The sequence below is a fragment of the Triturus cristatus genome, chromosome 4_2 (assembly GCF_964204655.1).
Source record: "Triturus cristatus chromosome 4_2, aTriCri1.1, whole genome shotgun sequence".
In the NCBI taxonomy this organism is placed as follows: Eukaryota; Metazoa; Chordata; class Amphibia; order Caudata; family Salamandridae; genus Triturus; species Triturus cristatus.
This window is the reverse complement of record NC_140586.1, coordinates 279467660-279483544: the sequence shown is the minus strand read 5'-3', so window position 1 is coordinate 279483544 and position 15885 is coordinate 279467660. Positions and strand designations below refer to the sequence as shown.

Below are 15885 nucleotides of genomic sequence, written 5' to 3'. Positions count from 1 at the left end.
AATAAAATAAAATAAAAAAACAGCAACAAACGAAAAAAAAAAAACTAACCAGCAGAATTGGGAGTTGAGGGTGAGTTTGCTTGACTTCCGTGAGCGGACACGTTTGTGGCAGTGACAGCTGTTTTGGCAGCATAAATATTGGCTTCCTCTTGAAATTTACCTATGTTCTTCTTGTACCGGATTCGCTTATTTCCAAACCAGTTTGATACCTAAGATGAGTCCAAAAAAGTCAGTTATTTTACTTTGGATGTGTTAACTCCTTTGGTAGAAACAATAATAGTCATGCGGCTGTTCACACTTTTAAAGCTTAAAAAAGAAATGCTCACTTTTTCCAGTTTTTTTTTTAAAGGATACTTTTTTGGGTTTTTTTTTACAAAAAGAGGTTAGATACTGCTGCACGTTTTAACATGTAAACCTTTTACTGATAGTTTTGGCAGTGTTATTTTATCAAACAGAAGTTTAAAAAAACAGCATAAGAAAATAATCACACAGAATAAAACAAATAACAGATTTAAATCCTTGAAATAGCTCAACTCAGATTATAACCGTGGTCGCAGAGGTGCAGCATTTTCTACGCTCAGAAATATTCTAAGATTTAACATGATTTTTCTTACACATCTTGGTTTTTGCAGTAAACAGCTTTAGAGAGTATAACACTTTTTCATTTACTTTCAGATGGTTCAAATGTTCTTTCTAGTTATTCCTACTCTGCAAGTGATTAAAGAATACCATCCCACAAATTGAGAAACTGCAAATTTTCACAATAAGCTTATAACAGCAATTTCTTTAGAACCTCACTCCTACTCCACCAGAGACTTCCGCTCCGCTCAACTGGTCCTGGCAGCCATCCCAGATATCCGAAAGACCACGGCTGGGGGAAGATCCTTCTCCTACCTGCAGCAAAGACCTGAAACACACTACCTGTCCCCCTCAGGCAATCACCGTCACTGCCCCAATTCAGGAAGGGCCTCAAGACCTGGCTCTTCGACTGAACCACAGTGCCTTGCGACAGATCGGCAGTCGTTATCTCCCCCCACCCCAGTGCCTTGAGGCCCTTACGGGCGAGAAGTCGCGCTTTACAAGCCACTTGATTGATTGATTTACTCCTGATGCCTCTTTCGGGGAACTAATACACCCAAAATTATATTTAGTTTTCACAGTGTACCAGCAAATTAAATGCAGACACAAAGTGGCTGACACATAAAAGCTGGCGTAACCTGCCACTGGAAGAGCCACATACTACAACATCCATTTGAAGTGCACTTCAGCTGACTTCATTTTAATCTACTGTATGAGGGACAATTAACTATGTAATTATGTCAGTCTACAGACTGCAGTCTGCAAAAGGATTTAGGTCCACATGCTGCTCAGAATTATGCTATTTCAAATTCTTTGAGAAAGCACAAAACTACTCCAGCACCATACATGCTATGTCAAAAAACGTACAGGCAAATCATGATGAGATGCGTGTCATGACAATCACCAATGTGATACTGGCTCACTATATAAATATATCTAATTATATGTAGTGCATGGATATGTGTTGTCTGATCATGGCCATAGTCCAACAAATACTTCGTCAAACTGAACTCTAGCCAATCGGGGAGTAGTATTCTCAGCACACTGTCAATTTCAGATTCCGCCAGGCTGAGCACTGGAAAAGGGGATGCGCTACTTGGTCACACAAATATCACTGGAAAATGTTGTGATTCCTGAACTATAACACTCTTAAGCTCAGACAGCTGTTGCACCACCACTAACCTGTGAGACTGTGATTCCACATTTCTTGGCTAGCTCCTCTTTGGCTTCCTCACTGGGGTAAGGGTTGCTGAGATGGGAATAGAAATATTCATTCAGGATTTCCGTAGCCTGTTTGTTGAAATTTCGCCTCTTCCGCCTACAATTAAAGCAACAGAACATTAACATTACTAACGTCTGAAGTCGAGAATTCAGAAGCATCATACAATCAATACAGTAATCCAATCACATTGATCAAAGCAGTGGTGGATAGATGTAATTTGTGTTCTCGTTAGGTTTTCGTGGTGGGGCTCAAGTAGTCCTTTTGTTAGACTACAGGCAGTGTATGTTCCTTTATGTATTTACTTTGTTAACCCAACTTTTCAATGGCGGGTTTATGGTTGGCTTAGGTAGTGCTTGCTGTTTGGATGCCTTAGCTTGGTATTAAGGCACAGTGCTATTTACTAAACACCACACATGTTCCTTTGGCCTACTTTGCTGCTATAATGATATGTTGTTCGATTTACAGCTTTTTTTGGTCACAAATTAAAATGTGTGTGCACCAAGGCTTTCTTAACCTCTTCAGTGCCCATGACGAGATAGTCTCTTCATGGAGCACGGTTGCGCTGTGCCCATGACGAGACTATCTTGTCATGAACCCCGCCCGCTAATGTAACGCCCGGCACAGGGCGGGGAAAGGGCGGGGCACTGAAGGGGTTAAGGATGCATAAGAATACTGGCCCTTTGTCAAAAGTATCTACTGTGCAATATTTTACCATTTGTTCTTTTTTAGTTTTTACAACCTAAACTTCATCTTCTGACTCCTTTTCATAACATTCTTCTCTTAGGGCTTGATTATGAGTCACTCGTTATATTCCGACCCTTGAGTAAACACCCATTTTATGCACAGGTCAGAATTACAAGTTGAAAGGTATTTAACGCATACGATAATTATTGGATGTGCTAAATATTTCATGCTTTGTTAAATTCTGACAGGTCTAACCTACAGAAATCTTACTTGGGAAATGTGTATGGCATTTACGTACCATGCAGATTTTTGTACGTTAAACACCAAAATCTGCATGTTATTCCCTAAAAACTCCTGGTAGGTGTTGGTTTTCGCACTGGATAAATAATGTACTCTGTTGTATCGTTATACATCAGGGGCGATAAATAACCCTTAAACCTGTGATCAGGGCCTTGGAGTACAGTTTAACTCTGCTGATGCCGTCTACTCAGGTATGCAGCCCTTATCCCAACTTCTATGTTGTTGGAGGCCAGGTCATGGTTTGATTGTGGGACACAATTTCTAGGGCATAAGGGAACAACACACACAGTCACCCAACTATTACCAAACACTTCTAATAACAAAAAGCCAGACCTATTGGCTTTGCCAATGTATGCTTGGATGTATTACCTAGTTTGTAGAGTTGTATCTTATTTAACTGTACCCCAATATCTTAGTAAATAAAATGAACCATTGTAATATCAAACAATAGGGAAAAATATCAGGAAATGTGAAGGCGTCAGCTAGTAAGGAAGCAGCTTCAGTCTAAGCTTTTACAATAGTATGTCTGGCCAGAAACACTAAAGAAGTCAGTGCCTAGCTCACTTTACGTTATTCACCCCAGGAATGGAAAACATTACTTACCTGTAACTATGGTTTTGCACCTTGGTATCTCTTACAGATTAATGCATCTGATGTGCATTATCGTGCATGCAAAGGTTTGGATCCAGAATAGCAACACTTTTCATGGAATAAAAAATATGTGTGTTTACGGTAGATGTGTCTGCAATATGACATAACATTAACTTGACTGGTTAACACTATTCCAGCTTATGGGCAGTGATCGTATTCTTTGTTCAGCAGAGCCTCTATTCTCCAATACGAGTATGTCACCATTCTTGCCCTAACTTTTTCATGGACTGGAATTTTAGAAACCAACACTCAAGTACTTTGAAGGAATAGAAGAACAAAACCGAAATAACTGTAGTCTATTTAGACAGTTATTAATCGAACTGAAATAAGACATTTGACTTAGGTGATGTGCAGGAAACCATTTTGTTAAAAAATATGAGTTCTCAAATAAACACACCCAGCTTAGAATAGGTAGGCACAAGTGGAATAATAGGGACAGTTATTAGCATGTTTTCACTCCCGGCAGTCCGAAGCACTCATTAATTCACATTCAGAGTAGGGTTTACACTTAGATGACGTGAGACTGGAACATCAGGACAGGCCCTGATTTATGCAGTCCCTCCTGCCAGGCAGTGCGTAATGTGTAGAAAAGTGCAGGGCCACAAAGTTTAGCTGAATGCCGGGGTTATCGAAAGCCAAGGCCGCCTAGCCTTGCTTTCCTACCCTTCTCTTCTTTTCTTATTAGCATACTCTTGAAGCTTCTTTTTCATTCCTTCTTTCTACCTAGATTACTATGTTGCTATGTTTCTGTTCCTTGTATGCCTCTCTCTCCTCGTTACCGTTCAAAATCTGATAATGAAAAATAAGTTGCAGAGTCACAAAAGAGCGCCGGTACCGGCAAGCACCGGTCCAAATTGAACACTGTTTGTAGGTAGCTAAGAAATCCATTAACGACGAAACGATTTGTGTTTCGTGATGCGAGTGAGCCCCGCATTATAGCAACCTATTGGTTTTTAAAGCGGCTGACTGCCTACACTACCATAACCATAGATGCATGTCACGCTTTCTTCACAATAAACAAAAGGATGATATGCTTGCAGAAACAAAACAAGGTCTGGAAATTATGTCCTCACTCGACATTAACTGCTGTTTCCAAGCCAGCTCGTTTTATTATGAATTCTCTTTTTATGCCGGATACGGAATCTGAGCTTTGGGTCGTCTCGTCCCAAGATGCACTGGGCAACTGCTCCTCGCGCCCTGAAGACAGCGTGATAATTGCAGAGCGGCGCGCTTCACTTTTCTCCCGGCCCCGTGTAAATACAGACCTTGCCATTTTAACTCGCCGGGGTTGCCTTGGAAACGTAAGTAACAAAAGCAATTTGAGCTCAGCCGTGAAGAGCCTCTCTAGCTTTGTTTGGCCTCGCTTTATTCAGCATCATTAGCAGCATAATGTCTCCACAAGAAAAGGCGGGAGAAGAAAACAAGCAAAGAACCACTCCGCCGGCTGGCACCCGGACGCCAGTGCTACTAATATTATTATGGCCCTGAAAGAATACAATGGGTACCCGGTTATGGAGGCAGCCTTATAAGCGCCAAGAAGCCAGGCTTCTCATAAGCAGTCGGCTGATGGCAATGGGTAAACACACCTCGATGTAGGTAGCCACATCATCGTTTACGTTTTCCTGAAAGATTAGATGTCCACTTTTGCTGGGCACTGCCCAGTCTTTGCGCCACTGATTAATTTGTTCCGGTGGTTGCACCGGCACTCATTTTTGGGAACTGGGCCTTTTTTTCATCATCAGACACTGATCCACAGCAAGACTGAGAAAGGAAGAAAAAAGGAGGGAGTAGAAAGGCAAACAGTAACTATGTGAGAAAAAAATCAGAGAAGAAAAAGAAGCTGTAATTGTGTGGTAAAGAGACAGGAAGTGTAGAAGAATACTTTTATTTGATTTGTTAAAATCATAAAAGGGTGGAACATACCACCATGTGGTAAACAACAACATATTGAATAAAAAATAAAACATGTCCCCGTGCCCTGGGCGACATTACACAGATATACATGATGTGTAAAAACAGGGAGAGCGTTTTTAAATATACAAGAAAAATAAAAACAGTAATAGCATTTTAGACAGGAAGTGTAGTGAGGGGAAGAAAAGAGGCATGAGGTGCAACCAAGACCAGACAGCCTTGGTATTCAGTAACCTCGACAACCGGCTGTACTAGTGGTGGGGTTCTAATAAAACTCTGGGCCCTGAGCTTTTTCATTTAATTAATCTGTTTATTTAATCTACAAATTAAACACTGCGTTCGTGTCTCTGTTTCCAGCCTTCCCATAGCAACCGAGAAAATGTACGGTCTGAGAAACTTCTAATTTATGAAATCTCTTATTTTACATCCATTTGAATTGCTTTACAAACAAAACATTTTTTTTCATCGAGTGCCTTAGTTACAAAAAATTAACCCTGGGCGTAGTTCGCGAAGTAGCACTTCGCGAAGCTACGCAAAGTGCACTTCGCACTACGCGAGCTACGCGTAGCACTTCGCGAACTGCGTAGTACCTTGTTCGCACTGTGCCAGATGTCGTTTTCAATGATTGCACAGTGCGGACAGGCAACCGGCACTGTGCAATCATTGAAAATGGCATCTTGCACAGTGCGAGCTGTAGTTTTCTGCTGCTCGAGTAGATTTTTACTCGAGCGGCAGCTTTCTCAACGTGAACTGGTAGTTTCTCATCGCGAGCGGTCGCGAGCATACGCGACCACTCGCAATGAGAAACCTGACCTCCTCGTGTTGGGAATCTCGCCGGGAGGTTTATTTTCCATGCTCGCGATCGCCAACTTGATGTTGCTGATCGCGAACAAGGAAAAAGTCTCGCCGGGATGTTATTTTGCTTGCTCGCGGTCGCCAACTTGACATTGAGGACCGCGAGCAAGCAAAAAATGACCGCAACACTACTCTACGCATGTTCGCACTGTGCTACGTGCAATTCGCGTAGTGCGAAGTACCGCGAACTTCGCAAACTACGCGAGCGTAGTGCTTTGCCCAGGCAATTCAGAGTGAGGGTAGTGGAAAAAGCGTGAACAGACATCTAGACTCAGTGATTGTTCCTGTCCCTGTCGAAGTGACACGTTGCTAGCCGCTGCCCTGCAAAATGGCCAACTCTGGCCAAGAGCGCATGAAGGCTGGCAGAAAACAGAGCCCTACATTGACATCAGGCTTTGTCGAACTACTGTTAGCTTATTTTTCCTTTTAGGAGTAAAATACAATTTTCAGGAACTGAAATGACCCCCGCCACCCCCCAGTCCCCCCCCCCACCCCAGAAGCTTTGTTCTAGCTTTGATCAAACGGAGAAATAAGTCTATTCCACAAAGCACCTAGGACATTGGATCCTGACTCTGTTTTGGTCCCCCATACATCTCTTGGTTCAACTGTCTGACGACTGTCAGTTTTGCTTGACATTTAAGAAGATCCTTGCTTTCAGAAGAAGGTGGTGGTAAGAAAACAGGTGCAAGCCGCTACAAGGAGTGAGTGTACATCACTGAGTGCTTTAATCCCCAAGGACTAGGTAGTTCAGTGAAGTTGCGTTCCTTGTAACCTACCCTGGCTCTTCACTGTGTAAGTGGGAAAGGCTGATTGGTAGACTGACTGAAACAGACCCGAAGAAGCGGAAAGGCGATGACCGTGTGAGCTTGCACGAGTTAAGAAGCAAGAAGCGTCCAGTCGTCTTTCTACCTGGCACCTTGCCCAGATGCCCCAAGAAAGAATCCCATTAACCACAGGACTCCATACCAGACCTGGTCTGGCCTTCCTGACAAACAAGCCCCAGGCAGTAGGGCTAGCCCAAAAGGCCACTGCTGGCTCTCTTCTTGGTCGATATGAGCTGCTGAGTGGCTAAGGTGGAACTTGTTGCCACTAATTTACCCCAAGACTCTTACGCACATAATCCCAAGACTCCCCAAAACATTTCCTAAAATCGTATCCGTTTTTGCACAACGTTAAAATGCACCACTTGCCCCAAAAAATCCTGGACTAGCTCCTCACAAGTACTCCAAACTGAATGTGGCAAAAAGTTTGGTATAATAATTGGTGACAGTAACAGTTTTAGTTTTGCTGCCTGTGGCTAGTTTTTGGCCCCGGCCTAACTCTGCTTCACACCCATCATCAATGGACTTCTCTCAGGTTCCCTCAAGGCTGCAGTAGTTGCAAAGCAGCAGCAGTGGCCACCAAGAGGAGAAGATCATGCGTCTCTTTGTTGGCTGTACACTGTTACTTTTAGCAGTGATGGTACTAGTTTCTGAAGTGTTTCGCCTCAAGGCCCCACTGATGTTTTGACTTTCCTATGGTACACCCCATAAGAAGTTCAAAGAAGATTCAGATACGGCACAAGCATTGCTTCTAGCCACGTCAGAGAACACCCTCTACAACTGAGAAGAAACCACAACACTAACTTGAAGACAGAAATTGTCTGGAAACCACTATGCTTCTAGCCCTGGACAACAGGAGTGAACCAGGAAGGTTTCCCTCGGCCCAAGAGTGTATGCCTAAACCATATGTGCTATTATTCCAGAAGAGGCATCAGTGAAGAAGGTAATAGTAACTCTTCCACATATGGATTAGGTGCTTGGCTTCAGCTGCCTTCCAGCAATCCGTGTTAGGTGCCTCTTGTGTCTTCCTTCAGTAGTATCTTTTGTTTACAGATATCTTCTACTGTTAGATGGCTCGTCACTGGCCCATCTGCCTTCTTAATGTGTTTGTCATTGTGAGGCCAGAGAACCATTGAGCTGCAGGCACCAAGAAAGTTCACCAGAAGAGACAGAACTTTTCAAAATGATCAATTCTTTACAAGTGTGTCAGTCATTCAGTCTGCTTCCGAAGTCCTCTATTTCCCCTTCCCATACATAAAGTTGAATTAACTTAGTCAATTTATTTAATTTGGCAGTGCTGATTTGAATCTGCAACCCTTATGTCCACTGTGCTTTATAGCACAGTACCTTTCTCTAATGATCTGTGAATGTTACTAAGAGAAGCCCAAATACGTGCTGAACTGAGAGGACCTTGGTTCACACTTACTTTTAGTATTCCTTAAGGAGGTAAAAATCCTAGACAGATGGCAAACTGGCAGCAAAACAAGAATATTTATTGTAATGAATTCATAAAAGCCAAAATGTAATTAAGGCCGCACTGGCCAGCTGGGCAAGCGGGAAATTCCCCAGCAGGTTTGAGCACCAGGAGGCTGGTATTGACACTTGGAGGCCGGTTTGAGCCTCTAGGAATGGTGGTGCTCATTACCGATCCCGGCCCAACTTGAAAGAGTCGCTCTTGTTCTAGCGCATTAGCATGTCTGCCCATGGGGGCTGAATTTTTAATTGTTGCCAGGGCTGTTTTAAGTTTCCAGTCCGGCCCTGAAAGTAATGCGTACATCATGGAAAATAGCTATCCCTCTGACTAATAAGATTTGTTTTTAGAAAGGAGGAGAAGACTTATTTTAGGTTTTGATGCAACACTTTCCCTAGGCTGCAATATTGAGCAAGCCGGAATCAAACAATGACTTAAGTATGTTATCACAACTAAAATGATGATGACATATGAGTCAACTTTAAAGATTCTGTTGCTTCCATTGATGTTCATATGACCATCATGGATCTCTTTAATTCGCGGATAGCGTACCATGAAAGCAGGAAGTGGACTAGAACTTGAACGGTCCATAAGATAACTAGTAACTTAGGTGACATCGCTGGGAGTACTCCTGGACGAGGAGCTTTGTTTTCAAAGGTCAAATCAAAGATGCTTCCACCTCCAACTTTAGTGCTCTCTCTCTGACCCTCGGTCCTTTTCCAAATTGACTATTGAAATACTTTTCACTTGGGCTCCCCAGGAACGTAGCACTTAAACTGTGGAGGACCTAGAACTTTGCACCCTGCAAGATAAGCCACTTAAGTAATTTGATCATGTTGCTGCTGTGCCCGGAGAACATCATTGATTTCAGTGCATTTAAGGAATCATTTTAAGGTTCTTTGCCAGATGCACAACATTTTCTATAGCCCTGACCAATTCTGTCTGTTTGATCACTTCTCCTCCTATAGAACTACCAGTTTTCTTGAATGTCGAAGCTATTTTGCTATTATGTTTAAAGATAAAGTGTCCCCAGCATGGAAGTTGCTCCTTAACGCATTTAGGTTCTGAATTCGATTTCGGCGGATGCGATACTCCATCACAAATGTGTCGGATATGTCGTTCGTCATATTACAAGTGCATTATATCCTATGGCACTTGTAATATGACAGACGATATATGTGTCACATTTTTGACCGAGTATCTTGTCCACCGAAATATAAAACAGGTCCTTAGTTACTAAGCTATGGAAAAACCTGCTGATCGATATTTATTCTTTCCACAACCACCTAGATTTTAGAAAATCCTTGATGCTGTTTTTATTCTGATCATTCAATTTGTTAGATGTCCAGATCATTTGGGTTTTAGATGTTCAGTGTAGTTCTTTATACATTCCTATAGCATCAAGGTAACCCTAGGGATAAATGCCATACTTACAAGAACAAAAATGAAATCAAAGTGATTGCAGACTGAAGCTCAAAGGTTAGGGTTTAATCATAGTTCTGCCATTTTATTTACAACCAGATTTTTGCTATATGCACATAGGCCACATAGCATTTTGTCGCCAGGTTTCTTGAAAATTAATGGAGTACATATTTGGGAATCGAACTCCCTCACACTTCTGTACAGTCTTTGGTAAAGGTCCCACTGTCGCTTTTTCGCCAGATTCACCACCCGCCGACTTGGCAGTTTGTCCACCAGATTTAGAAGTTGGCATGTCCATGGGAGAAAGACCGCCACAGTCCCGCTGGGAGAAAGACCACCACAGTCCCGCTGCCTCTGCCAGGAATCTTTGCCCACGTCGATGGCGCCATAGGCAGATGAGGGTCTGGCGACGGGACTCCAGCCAAGAGTCCTGCCGAGCTGTTTAAGATGTGCCTTTCCGTTGAGGCAACTGTGGTGGGAATCCCTCCTACTTTGAGTTGGTGGAATCAAAGGAAATGAGGTAAAAACGTACCTTTTTTCCTGCTTCTTGCTTCCGTTTCCATCATGTACCCCATCATTCAGGTCCCTACTTTGCTGGTCCCACTCCACCACAATGCCAAACGATTCAGAGATTGAAGGTAAGCTACTTGCACAGTTGTCCTACTATGGATCATGTGCTGACAATTGTTGTAGCCTTGTGTATTTCTGCATTACTCTTACCCGCTATTTTGTTATTAGGTGTAATGCAGTAGTGTTCATTTTCCTACTTTTCAAGGAAAATTAAACACACCTGTATTGACACAAATATTTGTTGTTGTGATGCTTGAGAGTGTTATGCTAGTGGTGCCTGTGAGTAGGCGTTCAAAAGTGTATGTTGTGTGAGTGGCATGCAATAAGTAGCACAAAGGGACATAACACACTGCCTACATATGTTTTTCATGCAAACATGACACGTATGTGTATGGACACAATAATTGGTTGTCCTTACCAGTACCCACTCCACTAGGAACTCACTACATTAGCAAACAGCTGCAGGACACCACCACCACAATGGGAACAAAAATCGACTTGGCGCAAACTCGCGGTCTTCTGTCTATTGCCGCAACATCTAAATATGATGGACGGACCGCCCTCAGCTTGGCGGAGTACTTGAAACAGCCACAGGACAACAGTAGTCCTGCCAAGATCTAAATCAGCCCCTAAGTGTCCCCATGGTGGATGTTGCTGCTTAACACATTTAGGATCTGATTTAGATTTCGGCGGACGGGCTACTCATAAACAGGTTGGACATCTCATCCACTGTATTACAAGTGCATTGTATCCTATAGCACTTGTAACACAGCGGACAGGACATCCGTCCACACCTTGACCAATCTATGTGTGAGACTTCATATGATCAAACAAACATATATTTTACTTTAGATAAGTTTCATGTACGATCATGAAATGTGGCCAAATTTGTTAGAAATCCAAAAACCACTTTTCTATTAAAAACACACAATGCTAATATGTAGCAGTCAGGACAGACAATAAAATAATAAAGTTGCATATTAGTTTGCAGACCTAAAGTTGGGTTTGATGATGCTGTGTCCAAATTTAGACTGTGAAACAGGGTGTACATATCCTAAACGAGATAACTCCGGTCGTAACTGGGTGTCAGTTGTGCTCAACTCACCACCCTCCATGGTAAAGAATGTTTGTTTCCATCACGATTTGAAGTTCAAATTGAAATTTGTCTCTTTGAGCTATCTATGGGTCCACTTCCTAAGCTTAAGCTTTAACTTCATGCCAAGTTTGATGCAAATAAATGTTACAGCGCTGCGGCATCTGTGACCAGAGTTGATCTATGGGCAAACGTAGCTTTTTTTTTCTGTGATGTGGCTACAAGTTTCATGAGCGTGGTTGAGCCCGTCTTGGAATATGTCAGAATTAGACAGTTTCTCTCTGCATTATAATGGTACAGCATCTAAATATTTCCAGTAAATACTTAATTGTCTATATCCAACAGATCTCATTATCATCGGGTAGATTACCAATATCTGCCAGGCTTTTTTGCCAGATAAAAGCTTCTTGCAATTGACCAGCACTCCCCAACCCCCACCTTCCTGTGACAAAATAAATCTCTGGAGATACTTCTGACAATCTGCTGAGATCACTATAAGAACATGCATTGACTAAGCCTATAGGTTTCTCCTTTGGAACATATTGGCTTTACCAATTGCTTCCAGCAGTGCTGTACATCCTCGACACGCTGTACAGGATTGTCAAATTAAAAATGAAAAAAGGCACAATGGCGGTGTTGTCATTTCACTGATAAGGGCATTCATCAGAACACATGCACGCACCATCATAATTAAGTTGGGGGTATTTGCTTTCATTTTTTATTTCTTTATTTAAAATGGAGAACATCACTGGGATCAGTAAATTAAAAAAAATATGTTTTTTTTTTAGTTTAAACATTTTTATTTTCAAAAAAAGGACTGTTGGTGTTGGGGGAGGTGTAACCGAGGAGGGAGTTGGGGAAGGAAGGGGAAAAGCAGCACTCGTGGGGGGGAAACACAAGAGGGAGCGAACACCACTGAAGCACGAGCAAGGGAGAGCAACATGGAGCGCAAATTGGGAGGAGAAAAGCACTTGTATGAGAGAGAGCTACGAGGAGGGGAGAGATGAGCATGGAAAAGAGAGAGCAACATAGAGTGGGAAAGGGAGAGAAGCAAACAAAGGAGACAGCCGGAAAAGCAGCTCCAGTGCTTAAGCAAAAAAAATAATAGGACAAAGCAGTGCAAGGGACGAAAAGCAAATGTATGAAAGAGCAACAGTGAGTGGGAGAGGCGAGAGAACCACATGAGGGATACATCTAGATTACAAATGCACTCTAATGGAGAGCTAAAGCAAAACAACGAGACAGAGCAGGGAAGGGGAGAAAAACAGAAGGATGAAAGTGAGCAACAGTGAAAGGAGGGGGCGAGAGAAGTAAAGAGGCTATTCTGCAGGAGTATGACACACATAAGATAGACTAAGCAAGATATCAAATAAGAAGCAAGGAAATGAGAGTGACAACAAAGTCAACCAACAGCAAGCAAAGGGTGGGCTGTCAGCCCACTGTAAGCATGTGGTAAGCTGACAACAGGTCGTTTGCAACGAGAGGGCTTGCGCTGCTGTCTGGTAGGTTCGACCTAATAATGATATTTTCCTCTAACAATAGCCTGTCTCCGTAATCGATTCACAAGCTGTGCATCATGTCTGACTAATGAATGTGTCTGCTATTGCCATTTCTATGGTTAGTTTTATGTAGAAATCACAGAGGAAATACAGCTGTATCTGTCTCCCCTTCCTTAACTCTAGATCCACTAACTGATTAAATATTCATGTTCTTTGGGGCTGATTTTTTATTCATAAGTGGAGTTCATAAACATTTATAGAGTCTCTCTGAAATATTCCTAAACTAGGTCTTAGAGATCTGTGTGATGAACATTCCGATGGCTGTGCACCTTCTCAGACTGCTTTCAAAGACTAATAAATAAGAATATCCTTCAAAACAGAGCTTGTATTAAACTTTTGAAGAAAGAATTTTAATCTCCCTTCTGGGGAGGCATTTCTTCAGAGATCATGTGTGAGTAGCATATCTGTCATTCTGTCCTAATCATGGCATCCTCTGGTAGTCTGTAGCACATGATGTTAGAAGATATGCACAACAAGATGACAATTGTTGAAGACAAGATGCTGAGATATGTATTAACGGTGATGGAAGTTTCTGTATATGATGGTACAAAGACTGCATTTAGTTATACTTAAAGCCATTAGGATGCCACATTGGTGGTAAGACAGCCACAACTTGACATTAGAAAGCGGCCAAAGGATGTATGTGTGGTACTCACCGTGCGTCCAGGAATCGAGAGCGCAGTATCATGACAGCTTCACATGTGCTTTGTTTTAGCTGCATCTGGATGGAACTGAATTTACGATGAATAATGCCGACCATCCTCTCAATCTCCTTTGGTGAAATAGGCCGGGTCCTACTTTGCTCACGCAGCAGGTTCATGACATGCGTGGTGAACTCATTGCAAGCCTGGAATGAAAAAGGAAGTCTATTGAAGCGATGACATCCAATGTGGACAAACACTTGTTACATAAGTGACCTTATTTAGAGTTTGGTAGGCTCGGTACTCCATCACGAATGTGGCGGATGTCGCAACTTACTCAATGCACTTGTAATACAGCAAAAGGAGATCCACCACGTTTATGCAGGGAGTTACCGCCTGTCAAACTGTAAATAAGACAAAGGAACAAAGTACTCCCACAGGCTTCTGCATGCTGTTCCATCACACACTGACAAACAAAATGACAACTGAAAGAAAAACAATGGACTTGTCAACTTTTTTTTCTTCAAACCTATTGTAGCATCTGAGGAACCTATTTGTTTTCTGTATTTACTCAGAATTTCCTCCAACTATGATTATCTCTGTGACTCCTTTCTCTCATTTAAAATTGTTTTATTTACAATAACAAAGTTTCGTTGCTCCCCCTCAATTTTACAACAAAGCCTGATTACACATAACATCTGAATGTTACATTGCTTGCCTTGGTAAGGCCTCAAGATTATAATTGGTTCAAAACAAGGGTCAACGAGAGTTGAGCTTTTTCCTTTTTTCCACAATTATCAGGGACAATTCTAACGTTTCCTCCCAGTTTGTAGCAGGTCCCCGATTTTGGCCGTAATCTATGTCACTTTTGAGATCCTGGTGAGGTGGGGGAAATCAAGGGAAGTTCCTATGAATCAAGATTGGAGAAAGCATAAAAATGAGAAGCAAGCGGGTCTCCCTCTTCGTTTACCCCTAAACTTTCATTCCACATGTGAGGGGTGAACGACCAGAAGCGAAGGGCAGAGTGTCTGGGTTTTTTAGCCACTTCGGCTTCTGAGAGCAGCATATGCGCCTCTTGCTATGAGCTCTCCTACCACCATTCTTCCTGCCAAACAAGACCTTGTAAAATCACAACAGGTCAACATCCTACCCCATAACCCACTCGGCCGCAGCTCAGCCACACTAGTAAATGTTGACTGGCCCACGTGGGATGGCCCATTGCTGGGATGCTGGGACTTTTCATTAAAATGTTTGGAGGCACAAGACCCAAACTCATCCTGAAATGGCGTGACGACTGAATTACAGGGGGAAGGCAGTCCAGATTTGGTTGAGACTGAAATAAGATGAAGGACCCTGAGAAACCGTTACTTGTTTAAGTTGCGTACCATGTCAACACAGGAGTTGCACCTTCGAAATGATCAGGGTATGGTAGGAGAACAGGGTCAAATTGCTCGGTTTGGGGTAAAAGGTTGGATTTGGGTGTGCATCTCATAAAAAATCTAAAAATACATTCATTCACTGAACAAATACAAGATAAATATTGGCCTAAATTGTTCAATTACAAAAAGCCTTCAAATGAAATGGTGAATAGGATTTCACAATAACATTTAGCTCCTCTGAAATTTTACCTAGGACATGAAATGCTTGCAAGAAAAAGTCATTCATGCAGTCCATGCCAGAAGACAACAGCTCCATCTCTGAAACTCCAGACAAAACATTGGAAATGAATATTCAACAGTTATTAAACTAATTTTCCTTAATTGTAGTGAAACCTCGGCGAAGCATACACAAAAGACCAAACCAAGTGGAGCACTGGCCCAACAGAAAAAGAAGTACTGAAGTTTTCCCCACTATTTTCGGTACAGAAGAACTAGCACGCACACACTGCTGCTCAACGTAGAACAATAGACAACTAAAATTACAAATACACACAGCAAGCAACAACACATTGTTTCAGTTTAGAGCCCCACAAACTTGGATAAGCTCTTCATACATCAGGGGCTGAAACACATAGTTCCCAAAGAAACAAGAGACACCCAGAAAAGCTGCTAGTTAAAGAAAGACAAGAGTAGCACACAAAGCACCAAAATAAAAGTAGCCCTCATG

The 15885-nt window shown here is 42.3% G+C and overlaps 1 protein-coding gene across 6 annotated transcripts in view; it reads right to left on the bottom strand.

Moving 5' to 3' along the window:
- PBX1 (PBX homeobox 1) overlaps nt 1-15885 on the bottom strand; it is a 382352-nt gene that overhangs the window by 96800 nt on the left and 269667 nt on the right. For 4 of the 6 annotated variants that reach the window (XM_085601506.1, XM_085601507.1, XM_085601511.1 and 1 more), the window contains exons 4-6: nt 13795-13985; nt 1762-1897; nt 50-209 (exon numbers count right to left, since the gene is read on the bottom strand). In XM_085601506.1, the coding sequence (XP_085457632.1) occupies nt 50-209; nt 1762-1897; nt 13795-13985 (487 nt within the window). The remainder of the gene's footprint in view (nt 1-49; nt 210-1761; nt 1898-13794; nt 13986-15885) is intronic. The other 2 variants (XM_085601508.1, XM_085601509.1) reach the window with 1 other exon arrangement.